This window comes from Patella vulgata, chromosome 6, assembly GCF_932274485.2.
Source record: "Patella vulgata chromosome 6, xgPatVulg1.2, whole genome shotgun sequence".
NCBI classification, from domain to species: domain Eukaryota; kingdom Metazoa; phylum Mollusca; class Gastropoda; family Patellidae; genus Patella; species Patella vulgata.
Window position 1 is genome coordinate 57,593,014 of NC_065884.2, and position 16,309 is coordinate 57,609,322.

At 34.7% G+C, this 16,309-nt stretch overlaps 1 protein-coding gene across 2 annotated transcripts in view; it reads left to right on the plus strand.

The window, feature by feature from the left end:
- Positions 1–16,309, plus strand: part of LOC126825037 (NAD(+) hydrolase SARM1) — a 71,138-nt gene that overhangs the window by 8,254 nt on the left and 46,575 nt on the right. Inside the window, exon 1 of one of the 2 annotated variants that reach the window (XM_050554456.2) lies at positions 15,792–16,046. The exons of the other annotated variant lie outside the window; for it this stretch is intronic. Coding sequence (XP_050410413.1) covers positions 15,962–16,046 — 85 coding nt within the window. The 5' untranslated portion in view covers positions 15,792–15,961. Of the gene's footprint in view, positions 1–15,791; positions 16,047–16,309 lie in introns of those variants that run through there. 2 annotated transcript variants of the gene reach the window in all.

Below are 16,309 nucleotides of genomic sequence, written 5' to 3' on the forward strand. Positions count from 1 at the left end.
TACCAAAAAATAATTTCCCAATGTGATATCACAGCATTGATGTTCAAATTTCATTATATGCAACACTTGCAAGAAATCTGTCCAACAATCACTGAGATGAAGATGCTAAATAACTGCCAGTGTTTAGCCTACAACTTATACACACATTTGTTAGTGGTTTTAAGGGAGTTTAAAATGTGCTTGTGTAAAATACTCCAGTGTAAGTAGGACAGTTCTTGAACTTATGGTAATTATTCTTGTATATAAGCCCTATAAGGTTATTTTATTAGATAAATTTTTCAAAATTTAATTAGAGTTATTTTCTTGGTGATAATTCCACTTTAATTTTCATTTTATGTATTCTTATTAGATTTTTATTATGTGTACTGTATGTTGTATTATCTGCACAAATGATTCCCAAAATTTTGGGGGGCACATGATAACTGATTTGTTAATGAAAAGGGAAAAAAAAAGATTTTTACTATCATACATTTTTCCCCTGATTTTCTGTGTAGCCTATTTTAATTTAAAAAATAATGTCCCTAATTACAATAATATAAAAAGTATGATACTAGTTTGTGAATTTTATTTAAGTTTTGGGAGAGATGAACAAAATAAGATAATATCAATAAAGCCCACTCATTATCCATGAATATTCTACAATGCATTATGTATTAATAATTCAATAAACCATATACGTTCTATGACTTGCTGCATACAATGTTTCATAGCCTTTATTGAAATAATTAATAAAAAGAATATTACATTGTCTTAATGTGGAATACAAGTGTATTTCTATATGAAAAGTAAATATACATCGGCCTACTGTGGAATAAAAGTGAATCCCCAAAGAATTCCATGAATATACATAAATAACACATGCTGTATAATACACAAGTAAGGCTTACAACAAGTGTGTATTAATTAAAGGACCTAAGTCCGTACTCAAAATCCTCCAAAATCTTCGACATCGAAAACACGAATTATTGGTCAATTTAAATCAACATTGATGATGTAAACTTACCGGGAAAAGATGAGCTTCTGATATCCGATATTTAAGATAAAATAATTTTTTTAACATTGGTACACGAATCGTGTACCATAATGCGCTTCAGCCCCAGTTGTATTGAGAGACTCGAGGGACGAGGCTAGACACATTGCACCAAATCAAATGGAGTTATGTAGACTAGAATAACTAGACGCTAGAAATTTGCACTCGATTGAGATTGCTGACTTATTTCGCCGAACATAACTGATTTGAAATTGGAGTAAAAACGGAAACCATTATATGTAAATCAGTTTATATACATTCATATTACAGTATTATATGCGTTGCGACCCACTTTTGTGAATTTCTAGGTCCCAAATGTTAGCGATTTAGCTCCTTTAACTTCACATACAATTTAGGTGAATTCAATATAAATACTTTGAATGTACCAAAATATTTATGTCAGTTTTAACTTTAGCCCAGTTTATTACAAATAAAAATTATTTTTTATTAGAACAAAGCAAAAAAAAAAAAAAAAACAATTATAGGAGATCTTCATATTATGTCACATTTTAAATTTGAACTGAAAAATATAAAATTACAATTTTTTCACATTTCCATTAGACAATCAGAGTTAGAAGACAAATACACACATTTATAAAGGAAGTGACATGTATATATTATCTTCTAGCTAGATAAAGCAAAACATAATGCACCAGTTATCTCCCAGTGTATAGCATGGATGTTTGTGATGTTTGTATTATATGTGCAACAAGAATAATTCTATGTGTATAAATACATTTATAAGCCATGCATTGTAAATAATTTATACAACCATTCATCAGCTGATAAAAAAAAAAACCCAAAAGAATTTTATCATTAGTACTTCATCTCCCCATGATGCACGCAGCACAGATAAAATACTTCCATGAAAATAATTATTCAACTAGGACCACACATACGGTGATCGATTCATGTATTAATTAATAAGAAGGTTAGTGCGTACATACATGAGGTAATTTCAGAGCTGCAACTATTCTGTTTTAAATATATTGATGAAAATTTCCTGGGAGTCGTACTTTTGCCTTTAACAATAGTATTATGTCAGAAGATATCTTATTTGAAGCTGAAAATAGATTTATAAAAAAAATACATAATACAACCTTAAGTGTCTAATTATGAGTGCGTACACACACATGGCAGGCAGTGACAGATCTTGAGCCTCCTAACATTAAACATACATTATGCAAGAGCTAAATCTGCCTATTGCAGGTCTTTCTTTAGGCCTGGAATGTATTATCCAGGCCATAATCAACTCTCGATGGCATCAGATTTTTCAGATATTAAATAGATTAGAACAGTTCACACATATTTTGATTTAAGCTAAAAATGGAGGAGAGAGACTTAGCTTCGAACAACCAGTACAATGGTTGAAATTATTCCACACATCTTGTCAAACCTTCAAAGGCTAATATCTTCGCTCGCAATAGAGCAATTTGAATGAAATATTCAAATTATTCATTTTACATTATCTATTTTGGACTAAATATTACGTAATGTATCTTTAATGTAATTTTAAGAATTAAATCATAATTTTTAGTGATTAAACGTCACAAACAGAAAAACAATTCACTTTATTTATTTTATGGGCCAGCTGCAACAGCTCGGCTGCAGGTTTATGTGCACTGTATTGTAAAATGGCTGAATTTTTCTGTATTTAATGTAAATGTCGCAAGAAATGGTTGACCTTTGAATTATTGAATGAAATTGTTATGTGAATTGGTAAAGAGTTGTTGATTGCAAGATAAATAATTTGTTAGTGACGGGGATATTCCTGGCCATGAGTTGAAAGATATATGATCAATAGGAAGCTGTTGATTCTGACATTCAGATCCCAGCAGGTTGTTCGATTTTTTACAAGTTTATAACAGTGGATTGGTTCTCGTTTAGGCTAATAGTTTATAAAGGTCACAACTGCAGGGCCAAAATTGGTCAAACGTTTTGGTTTTAAAGATACATTCCTGCGTACAAACTGGGTGATTTGATGATATATTTGGCCTAAAAACATATTCAAACTAATTAATTTATCATAAATTTTCTTCAATTCCTTCTCAAAACATTGTAATTGTCAAGGAATACCCTTGCTATAAAAAAACGATAAAAAGAGGAGAATTCATTGCATACACAAGACAATGTTGTCTTTAATTGCTGACTATTTATTACAAATATCAAATCCTAATTAAATTCTCGGATTATCCACTGCCCGCGTCTTTTTCCGTGATTTTTATCTCAGAAAGTGTTGTACGTCTAACTCTTTATAAAGTTTATCAACATGTACATCAAGCGCTCAATCTCCGCGTGCAACCTTTGACATCACGTGTGCAGATATTCCTAATCGTTGGGCTGTCGATTAGGGGAACCCTGACATTTTTGTCCTGTATACGCTCCATAAGTGTTTTTCAGGGAATCCAGTATTTTTCTAGTAAGATTGGATATCTCTACTTTCCATGTATACCAAAATTGCCATACTTTTATTGGAAATAATCACCCGATAAATACTTTTCTGAGAACCTATCTTTAAATCCAAAATATAGCAGATAAAGTGAGAGAAATGGGGTTAAGTTCAATCGACACAAATTAGGTCATTTCGTAACTAACATAATATGGTTCAATTTTATTTTAATAATTTGCTTGTGTGTAGGGGCCTTAAGCTGTGGGTGGAAACCATAGGGCCTGAAGAAAACCCATGAGGATGGACAGGCAACCCTACTCCTTGTCACACACAAGCGGAATAGCTTTAATTATAGTGATGAATGCCATGCACCAAGAAGGGGTGTACGTACAGTTTCTACAACCACTGATGACACTTCCTATGTAGTGATTGTTTTAGTGTAAGTCCAAAATATAGCTGATAAAGATTTAATTTGTGATGAATGAATGCCATGCATCAAGAACTGAGGGGTATGCTTACTCTTTCTAGAACCCCTGATACTGATCCCATTGATTTGGCAATATGAGAAGTTCATAGCTACAGTAGGACCACACCACACACAACAATAATTAGCTTTAAACCCACAAGTAAAACATATGGACAACATGACAAATCTTAGGCATTGTAAACCAGATGGGAACTATACTATATTTGGATTTTCGTAGATTTTTATGCCATTTATCAATCTTCAGATTAAATATTGATGGTATTTTCTGTCAATGTGTAAGTTATTTTTGGTCACCTCTGTTGTATTTTTTGTATTTTTGACTGAAATACAGATATAAACTATGAGCAGATTGTATAGTTTTATTAAGCTGTAATCTGTTATGTCAAGTCTAAGGTGATTCATCAATGTTTGCATGAAAATAAATAGTGGGAACATCAAATGACTTTTATTCGAGTATTCTTATCTATTTTTCGACTGGTATTCAAGTGATGAGAGAGAGAGAGAGAGAGAGAGAGAGAGAGAGAGAGAAATGGGGTTTAACGTCCACTCGACACAAACTAGGTCATTTCGATACTAACAAATGGTTCAATTTTATTTCAATAATTTGCTTGCACGTAGGGATCTTTAGCAGTGGGAGGAAACCCACAAGGTTGGACAGGCGACCCTATTCCTTGTCACTTACAACCAGGGAATCGAAACCACGCCAGTTGACTCAATGACAGACCTTATGATCAATACAGAGTGCACATGTTAACAATTTGGCCATCCACCCCCCCTCCATTCAAGTGATGAACATGGTAGTTAGATTATTTGAAGAGTATTTTCAGATTGCGATTGGTTTATTTATTTTTGAATAGTAGATGGAATTTTTATTATTACTGCATGGTAGATAAAAAGATGAACTGTTGGTTATGATAAGGTTTAATTGACATGAAATAGAGAATGCTCAAAATTAGTTCAGTAGCCATGAAAAACTTACTATGAGAATGAAAATAACCAGAGCCATCAATATGTTCTTATTTCAAAGGGAGCCACATTGATGCAGTGAGTAAGGAGGTTCTTACTTTAAAGGGGCCCGTGCTGCCTGACATTGTCTGTGACATGTGCCATATATCTAGGTTTGATGTTAGTCTCAAAATAACCTAAGTAAATTCCATTTCATTCAAGGTACTACTACAGTAAACAATTCTATGTTTTTCTGTATCTTATACTATACATAAATTGAATATGGGTAAACCTTCTGTTCACCCAGTTTGTATCACTTACCTGACTAGTTGATGTTTTTGTTGATGTTGGCAGCTTACCTCACCTTTTCCCCACATGTAATATAGCGTTACCTTGATATTCTGACAACATTTACCTTAACCTGTATTCACTCTACTTTTACTTTATTAATGTCATAGGTGTGACATACCTGAGATGCATTAACTTATGATAAACACATTGATCACGATTAATCAAAATTTGGAACAACTCTTAAAGGTCATCGGAGCCAATCATATTTAGATTGTTACCATTGTCTAGAAGAAATTCTTACTGTGAAGAGCAGATCCCAAGATGGAGTTGAGGTATTTCAGTACATTTAGATCTATTTCACTTGTCCACCTGCAGGTTTCCCCAAGGTCACGAGATGTAAACAGGGTTATAGCATGTGATTGTTGCCAAGGATTGTGGGTTAGGGTTAGGGTAAGGCTTAGGGTTATGTCTTGGGTTAGGGTTTGCACTAGCTCTGTTTACATCTCGTGACCAATGACCAAATCTGCAGGTGGCCATGTGAAATAGATCTAACCATTTCAGTATATCCATTAATTTCATGTCTTAAAAAAAGGCTCCTCTATCGAATGGAAAAACAAAATCTTTACTATACAAAGTGCGAGAGGACTGCACTACACACAACCAAAACCCATAAAACAAACTTGCGGACAAAACAAACAAACTGAACATAGACATTGCTGGCAATAAACAACAAAATTTCCCTCATACCACACTGCACGGCGTGGTCCAGTCTTTATTAACCCAGTTGGTGCAGAAATGTAGGACGCTAAACCCCATTTCGTTTTAATCTCAAAGAAATACTGAATCTACTAAATACAGTGCACTCTGTCACATCCGACCTCTGATCATTCCGGGCACTCTGTCACATCCGACACCATTTTCATGTCCCGATTTATTTCCTTATTACTTCAGCCAAAAAATCTCTGGGTAATTCGACCTCTGTACGTTCCGGATTACGACATCAATCAGCCGCCCCGTCATACGATTTCCATTGAATCGACACCGTATAATCCGGCCTTCAATCGTTGGGTGTGAAGCAAACACTTACCGATCAATTATCCGTGAGATTAAAACTGGATGGGTGTGAAGCCACAAAATATTAACAAGCAATCATCAATCAATTATCTGTTAGATTAAAACTCGCTACCGTGGGTCTTTGTTGATTACTTTGATAAAGTTTAATCTCTTGTACGACAGTTGTGACAAATACTCAAGATTATCCACGAGTTTTCCCCCGAATTCAGTCGTAAAAATATTCATAGCACCTGTTGGAAACATTCGTTGCGCATGCCGATTGAACCTGAATAACCTATAAGTTTGGTCACTCTACGGATTTCTTCGAACCATGTGACGACGACCTGGGGATGCTCGATTCACAGTTCGGAACGTCCCAAATTGACAGAATTGCAATCGAGTGAATTGCAATCGAGTGACGCGGAATTCAGTAACGTCACAGTTCTGTCAGTCCCTACGACGGAGGTGGTGTGAGTAGAATTGTGATGTAATTAAACACGACGAACAGGTTTCGGTTGCATGGTTGGATGAGATATTTATATATCCAGTTGACGCGTGCGTTGTAGCCCGAGTGTACCCATTTTCATCCAATTGTCACTATTTTTGGGATTGAGAGAATTCAATTCCGGAACGTACAATCGAGTACGCCCATTATCAAGGAACACGTGATAGCAAAGACAAGAGTTCGATCAACTGAAGACGGCGAAGAAGATAAATTAACGACAGACTTGACCTATTCAAAATGCCTAAGCATGTTAAATGAAATATAAATTAATGTAATACAATTTTGAATGTACAGAAAGGTTTATCATTTTTAAAGGGAATAACATTCTGGTGATTCGAAGTTCTATGTTCGAAGCTACATTATAATAATACTTCCGGTTTTCGAAGTTACAATATTTCCGGTTTTGAGAAAATTGGGTATTCCGACACTCTGCGTAATCCGTCATATTGTAACGATCCCATACGATGTCGTATTTGACAGAGTGCACTGTATATGGCTTTAACTAATGCCAAGAGCAACAATTATATAATGAAAATGATGTGTGTAGCATTCAAGGAGGTCATTTTTTTAAAAAGAGTTAATAAACCTAGATTAAATAGAAAGAAAAAAATGTGTTAATCGAGAAAATATTTACCACTTCGAGTCTTCTAACACATTGTAATGTTTGTATACAATAAACATTGGTTTTGTCCAACAACCCTTTTCTTAAACAACTCTTATTTGTTGAACACCATCTGCAATAAACCAATGATTTTCAATTTCTGTTACTGTACACAAGGGACACAACGACTTAAGAGTTTAAGACTAGACATAAGTCAGAATATATTCAAAATTAGAGTAAAAGATTAGACATAAGTCAGAATATATTCAAACATAGAACTTAAGACTAGACATAAGTCAGAATATATTCAAAAATAGAATTTAAGACTAGACATGAGTCAGAATATATTCACAAATAGAGTTTAAGACTAGACACGAGTCAGAATATACTGAAAAATAGAGTTTAAGACTAGACATTAGTCAGAATATACTGAAAAATAGAGTTTAAGACTAGACATAGTAAGAATATATTCAGATATAGAGTTTAAGACTAGACACAAGTAAGAATATACTCAAAAATAGAGTTTAAAGACTAGACAAAAGGAAACTGATCAAACGACACATTGGTCTAGCTGTTCAGATTGAATGGGTTAAATTAATATTATGTTTGTTTTTAGCTCGGATCTGTAATATATTCTTTTTAAACTGACATGATGTGGATCTCTCTTAGTTACATTTCATTCTAATAGTCTCTTTTGATGCTTTTTTCCTCAGAATTTTATATAAAAAAGTTCTTACACTTACGGTGTCGGGAGCAGAACAAAATGTATTTTCATTCATTCATTCAACTGAATACACCGATTTATTATTACAGTAACTGTTTTCTCAAATAATTCATTCATTTATTCTTCCATTCATTCATTCTATTACCAGTCAGCATTGAATATGTTTTTTTTTATAAAATACATGAATTCTGTGTTGATATAAATTGGACTTGTGCCATTCTTATCTTGCTTCTAGTGATGTGAACACATTCTTTCAATGAAAAAAGTTGATTTCTGCCTGGAGGGAAGTAAATGAAATAAGACATTTTTCTCTATTCGATAATAAGATTTCATTATCTCCTAGTTTCTCTCAAGAAGTGATCTTTCATGACATATGATATGGAAAGCAACAACTTTATTTAAAGTGACTGATCGTTATTTTCATTTTTGCAGAAAGTAGCTAATTTTTCACAGCTTACTCCATGCTAAAATGTACTTGGATTGATTATCTAAATTCTAATCAAAAAAGATACAAAAAATGAATGACAGTAGATAATCTCATGGCTTAGACAGAGGGAGAGAGAGAGAGGTCCACTTAACACAGGGACTAACATATGGTTCACTTAGGTCTTTAGCAGATATGATGATGACGTTTAAAGAGGATTAAATATTTTATCAGTTTTCCAGCTCATGTGTAAACATGGTTGTATGATTTTGTGAGAGGATTAACATTAATGTTATAACTACATGTATCATAATACATGTTACACATACACAACATGTTTAAGTTAATAGGTCAAGATTTAATTGGTCAGTGATTAGGAATCTCCATTCAATTATTGGTAAGTACCTGTTCTGTAAGTGCAATGGAATGTTTTTGTGAGTGCTGATTGTCATTTGGGGGGAGCGGGGGTGGGTGGCTGAATGGTTAGCACATATGCATTGTATCATAAGGTTTGTCATTGAGTCAACTGGCATGGTTTTGTTTCCCCGGTTGTATGTGACTAGGAGTAGGGTCACATGTCCAACCTCGTGGGTTTTCTCAGTGTCCTCCGGTTTCCCCCCACTGCTAAAGACCCCTAAGCACAAGCAAATTATGGAAATAAAATTGAACCATATGTTAGTCCTAAAATGACCTAGTTTGTGTCTAGTGAACGTTAAACGCCATTTCTCTTTCTCCCCCTATTGTCATTAGAACATTATTTCTATCATTTGAATACTATAAGATAAGAAATGAAATGGGGTTTAATGTCTTGCTCTTCTGCACGAACCAGGCTAATAAAGATGAACATATGCCATGCTGCGAGCATTACATGAAATTTTTCCCCTGACAACAACCCTACAGCCCATTTCCCATTCCAACGGTATGTGGATCTTTAGCGTGCTGCCAATGATGTACACAGATCCTCAGTTTTTAATCCCATGCAATGATATTCTTTGTCAAGCCCTCTATCCTGTAACAGTGGAAACCAGGCTTGAAAATCCAGAACATTCTTGGCCAACACCTTGACCCAATCTGGGATCCCATGTTAGGGTGCCATTGACATAATCACTGAATCACTGTGTCTCCCAAATACCAAGAGAACAGTTGACCATGACCCAATCTGGGATCCCATGTTAGGGTGCCATTGACATAATCACTGAATCACTGTGTCTCCCAAATATCAAGAGAACAGTTGATCATATTCAGTATTCTTGACACAACATCCTTTTGTTTGATGAATTGTGGAACAGTAAATTGAATTGCAGATAAAAGGAATTGAAAGGTTTCTGGTTGTACTCAACACTTAGATTTTTGATGATTTAATAAAAAAGCATGATTGGAAAATATGGCTATACTCTTAATCACAATTCACAATCATTCCAGCTAATATTGTCCTAACTGTTATAGTCTGGACAGAATTTGTACACAGTGTCAAAGGTCATCTAATGATTCTTGAATGAGTTATAATTGTGTTTGAAACATCAGTAATACCTTGTTACATGTAACAGGTGAAACAACATTTCTGATAAGTCATTGCATGTAATAAGTTACAGGCAGTGAAAACATAGATATAGGAATAATACATGTCAAAATAATTTCAGAGGATGTGTCGTATTTGTTGGACATTAAAGTGCATACACCAGGTAACTTTAGAAATCAGGAAATATGATGTGTATTTATCAGACTAACCTGTGGTTTAAACATGAATATCAATAAACATTACAGGTGTAAATATAAAACTACTGGTATATATATATATATACAACTTACACACATGTTGTCTACAGGTTATTTATATTATAACATGGATGCACTAGGAAGCAGATGGGAAAACATGCTCTTAAACACGTTTTACAATATACTTTACATCTTCCTGTTATTTATGGTGTAGTCTTTTCATCTCTTTATTTAATTGGTTCTAAGTACCGACATTATGTTATTAAAGTTTTAACAGTGATAAGAGACTAAAAGATATTAGGCTAATTATTAATTAGACTGTACTTCTGCATCTTATGTTTACATATACACTACACTTATTGTACGCTAACAGAAATGAGGGAAGTTAACATCTAATCTTAATAGGTTTGAATTTTAGCTAATTAAGCTAATTGAAATTAATATTCTTAACGATGATAGCAAACTAAAAAGTATGAATTGAATTTTATGATTTGTAAGATGTATTTTTTTTGTTTTATGTTGTTAACAGTAGATTTAGTGTAAGCTAAGAGAAATTAGGGAAGGTTTAATTTAATTTTGATAAGTTTAAATTATTAAATATTAAATATATCTTTTTAAGTACCAGTACATATCCAGGTGTATGTAATGTTTCAACGATGAGACTGATAAATATTAATGTGGTTTTATAATTTTCTTGTTTATTTTTGTGATTTATATTTTTTACATTTCAACTACACTACATTGAGTGTTGTCCGAGAATCATTGAAAGTATGGAATGAAATAAAGATCTTATTTTAATGAGATGGAATTAAATTCAAAACATAAACGATGGCTTGTTCGACAGTCTTATAACAACCCGACTAGCAACAAAGTCGTCAATGCTAGCTCTATGATCAACCAATCTTGCAGGACAGGTTTTAAAACTACTGATGTAGTTCATCATCCTATAAAACATATCAAAATGTAAAATTCAATGAAATCATTAATTTTATTTGACCCCAAATCAAATAGCTAGTCATTATAAACTAGATTATTTTACATTACTTCTATGTTTTTTAGCTGTAAGTCAAAGAAAAGTATTTTACATGAAGTATATGGTTTTTAACACAAGGTACAATTTTATGGATACACAATTACTGAGTTTAATGCTAAGGACGTTTCGACGAGGATACTCTTGTTTTTATCAAGCAAATGATAAAGACGAGAGTATCCTTGTCGAAACGTTGCTTAGTATTAAACTCAGTGATTGTGTTTCCATAAAAATTGTACCTTGTGTTAATATGTTCAATTACTAAATGCCAGTCAAAGAATATATATGTTTTTTAGCTAAAGAAACATCTGTATGAATAAAATCCTAGAACTCATATCCAGTGGTCTAGATATATGTTTGAAATATCAACTGTATATTTCTTCTATCAGTATATCAATCCACCTACAATACATGTTTGTACGAATTCTAATCATCCACGTCAATCTGAAGAACATTTAATTGCCGTATTTATGATTCCAACTTCTACATATTTATATCATCTCAATATGTGGTTTATTTACTGACAGATTATTTATTTTCTGACCTTGTGTCAATAAATGTAATAATTTATCTATTCGTGAAATAAATCCCAGAAGTTCTCCAATCAGTTTTGGGTGTCAAATCATCTTTGATACTATCTGTTTTAGATCTATACAGTAAGGTGATCCGAGCTATAATTGTATATACAAAATATATTCTATTTATTATTCTAGTCATCCGAGATTCCAAACATTTGACATTCCACAAATTTTATCATCCATTTTATTGATACCTTACTGACTTTGTTAAATATTAATACAAATTTTGTCAGTCATAGCAGGGATACTTTAAAGTAGGGGGGAGTGAGGTGTTTCAAGAAATAATAACAGAAGCTAGGGTCACAAAGCAGGGAGTTGAAACAAATATTTGTTAATTACTTAAATTGGTACTAAAAGCCACAAGATTTCGGGAGACGACAAGGGTGAAAAGGAAAATATGGTATGTACTATAAAGCGAGAGGGGATCACGTGGCTAAGTGCGTAAGACGCTGGCTCGCTAGCCTGGAGGTCGGGTGTTCGATCCCTGCATTGGCCGAGAAAGTTCATCCCGATTTTCCGGCGTGGTTTCCCCTTGTCAGTGATGCAGGACGGAGGGCCTGACAAGGACAGCTGTCTAGTCGTTTGGATGGGACGAAAAACCGAGGTCCCGTGTACACATTGGCGTGCACGTAAAAGATCCCCTGGCAGTTGGAATTCGATATAAGAGTAGGCCGTAGCACCGCTGCCTGGGCAAAATTTCCCTCATAGCACACTGTATGGCGTATGCCCGTCTTCATTAGTCTAGCTAAGAGTAGGCCGTAGCACAGCTGCCTGGGCAAAATTTCCCTCATAGCACACTGTATGGCGTATGCCCGTCTTCATTAGCCCAGGTTAGGAGCAGAACAGTAGGACGTTAAACCCCATTTCATATCATTTCATAAAGCGAGAGAGAGAGAGAGAAATGGGGTTTAACGTGCACTTGACACAAACTAGGTCATTTCGGGACTAACATATAGTTTAATTTTATTTCAATAATTCGCTTGCGCGTAGGGGTCTTTAGCAGTGGGTGGAAACCGGAGGACCCGGAGAAAACCCACAAGGTTGGACAGGCGACCCTACTCCTTGTCACGTACAACCGGAGAATCATGTACTATAAAAATAGTACTAGAGGGATAAACAGTTAGTTTATAATAATTTTTAAGATGAAGAGATGGTGAGGATGCATGCAGGAGAGCGTATGTACTTTGAAAAATTACTATAGAACATAGTACAGTAATAGGCACCTAGGAAAGCAGATGGGTGGCTCGATGGTTTGGGGTTAGGAAAGAGGACTTCAGCCATATAAACAGAATCACTGGGATATTTATTTAAATACCATAGTACAACAGATACATGGTATCTGTAAGCTATTTGAAATAAAATTAGGATTAATGTTGCACTTTTCTACTCTGACTGGGCTAATTAAGACTTTTACGTGCATGCCAATGGTTTAATGTCCTACTTTTCTGCTCGGACTGGGCTAATGAAGGTGAGCATATTCCAACTGCCTTGGATTATTTTACATGCATGCCAATGTGTACATGGGATCTCTGTTTTTGATCCCATCTAAACGACTGTAAGTTGTCCCTTGCCAGGACCCTGTCTTGCGTCAATGACAAGGGGGACTGTGCTGGAAAATCCTGATGAACTTTTTCAGCCCACACGAGGCTAGGACACGGGATCTTCAAGTTAGCGAGCCAACATCTTACTCACTGAGCCACCGTAGCTCCCCTACGTGAAATACCTATGTATATATTAGTTATAAGTGGTATAGTGTAGTCAATGAGGCAATTATAAGATTTGACATATTTTTGCAAAGTAAGTCAGGCGTACTTATCGGACTTATCCAGAGAGTTTGATTTACGAGATAAAGATTTTTTCAGTAATTGAGTTATCCAGATGAAATGTTTCTATTTCTGTCTGCTGACATTTTAAAATATCGTCTCAAGATCAGTTATATTATTGGTTTTCTTACAGAGGACAGAGGCAATTCCTACGTTTGGTTGGTTGCTTTCAGCATTAAATCAAATTATTCAGAAGGAACAAATTCTGTCTTGACAAATAATTTGTAGAAATTTGTCCAGCTATCCTCCATATTGCCTGTGGCTGCAACCATCCAATAAAAATAAATAAAACATGTCAAAATCGTATAGATGTTTATTGTTTTATGGAGTTATTTTTACTGTTCAAGAAAATCAAAGAAGAAAATGTCCGAAAAAATGAATGATGTTGTCAAGAAAGTCCACACGACCAAATAACTCATTTAGATTTATGCTTAATAAAAGAATTATTTTTCATCTAACCTCATCTACCATAAGGCTTCGTAGGATAAATCATTGTCTTGTGTGTGTTTTTATCTTCTAATAGCACAATGTCTTTTATTTGAGGGATGGCCGAATGGTTAGCACATGCGCACTGTATCATAAGGTCTGTTATTGAGTCAACTGGTGTGGTTTTGATTCCCCGGTTGTACGTGACAAGGAGTAGGGTCGCCTGTCCAACCTTGTGGGGTTTCTCCGGGTCCTCCAGTTTCCTCCCACTCCTAAAGATCCCTACGCTCAAGTGAATTATTGAAATAAAATTAAAACATATGTTAGTCCCGAAATGACCTAGTTTGTGTTGAGTGGATGTTAAACCCTCTCTCTCTCTCTCTCTCTCTCTCTCTCTCTCATCTCTCTCTCTCTCTCTCTTTTATTTGAGGGGGGTTGGATGGCCGTATGGTTAGCACATGCGCGTTGTATCATAAGGTCTGTTAATGAGTCAACTGGCATGGTACATGACAAGGAGTAGGGTCGCCTGTCCAACCTTGTGGGTTTTCTCCGGGTCCTTTAGTTTCTCCCACTGCTAAAGACCCCTACGCGCAAGTGAATTATTGAAATAAAATTGAACCATATGATAGTTCCGAAATGACCTAGTTTGTGTCGAGTGGACTTTTAACCCGATTTCTTTCTCTGTCTCTCTTTCCCTCATTTCAGTGGAAAATAGTGAGTTGAGCATCTTGTTATTTTTAAAGATTTAGACCCATTGATTAAAACCAGTTCTAAGATTTAATTGGATTTACTTTTCAACTGGTGACAAACTGAGAAAAACAAACAAATGTAAGTGGAAATTAGTTGTTATGAGTAACTTCACTAATTAAAACCAGAAAAACAGAATTTAACAGGTTCGCTAACCAGGAGATTATGGTTTTGTTCCCGGTTGTCGGCCGAGAAAGTTCTTCAGAATTTACCGCCATGGTTTCCCCTTGTCAGTGGAGTTCGAAATAAGAGTGAACCAGAGTGCCACTGTCAATCAAAATTTCTCATAGTACATTTCTCAATAGCCAAGTCGGTGCAGAAAAGTAGAATGTTAAACCCCATTTTATTTCCCTTCCCCGCAAAATATCCTAGATCTGTGCTTGATTACTGCTATAGCAAAATTACTCTCATAGCAAATTGTATGGCATATGCTCGTCTTCAATAGCCAAGTTGGTACAGAAAAGTAGAATGTTAAACCCCATTTTATTCCCCCCTCCCCCTCAAATATCCTAGATCTGTGCTTGATTACTGCTACAGCCCCTGCAAGTTCCTGAAAAGGAAGAATGGAAGAGTTTATTGTATGATTCAGTATTATGGAATCACCATCATTTATTGGTGTTGATATTGAGTTTCTGTGTATTCCATATAATGACCAAGTTTGTTTGCTTCTGTCTGAAACTAATACAAACCAGGACAAATAGATATTTACATAGATAAGATGTTCACCATATTGACAAGTAGTTGATCTGCCATAATAACTTACAGGAAAGATTATAAATAACGGTGTGTCACATGGGTGTATATTGGTACCATCCCAACTTTATTTATATAACTACTAGTGCAATAGTATAATAGACACTTTGTTTTGAGTTAAGGAATAGACTAGAAGATGGCAGCTACTAAAATTAAAAAACAAACATATTAGAAAGGTGTGTCAAATGGCTGCATATTGGTACCATTCCAACTTTGTTTGTACCGGTATATAACTACTATAGTACAATAGTGAGATAGACACTTTGTTTTGAGTTATGGAATAGACTAGAAGATGGCAAAGATGGCAAGATACTAAAATTCAAAATCAAATATATCAGAAAGGTAAATTGATTGATGGATGTTTTGAGTTATGGATTAGACTAGAAGATGGTAACATTCTAAACCAAATATATTAGAAAGTTATATAATTGATTCATTGATGAGTTATGGATTAGACTTGAAGATGGGAAGAAAGATTAAAACAAGTTATGGAGTAACCATTGAAAAACAAATATATCAGAAAGGTAATATTATTGATTTATTAATAGTAGTCAGTATTTTAAAACAAGGTAGCAAAATTAAAATCTTTCAAAGGACGTTTTTAGAGATAAATGAAATCTTGCATCAGTGCAGGATTCCAAGAGGCAGGCGAAAACGTGAATTTAAAAAAAAAAAAAATAGAGCAAAGCCAAGGGTGGTGATGGGTGTAAGAAAGGTTTATGGCATTGTCAAAAATAATATACACATTGGCTAGAGGCCCCCTGGATCTTGAGGCCCTAGGCAGTCA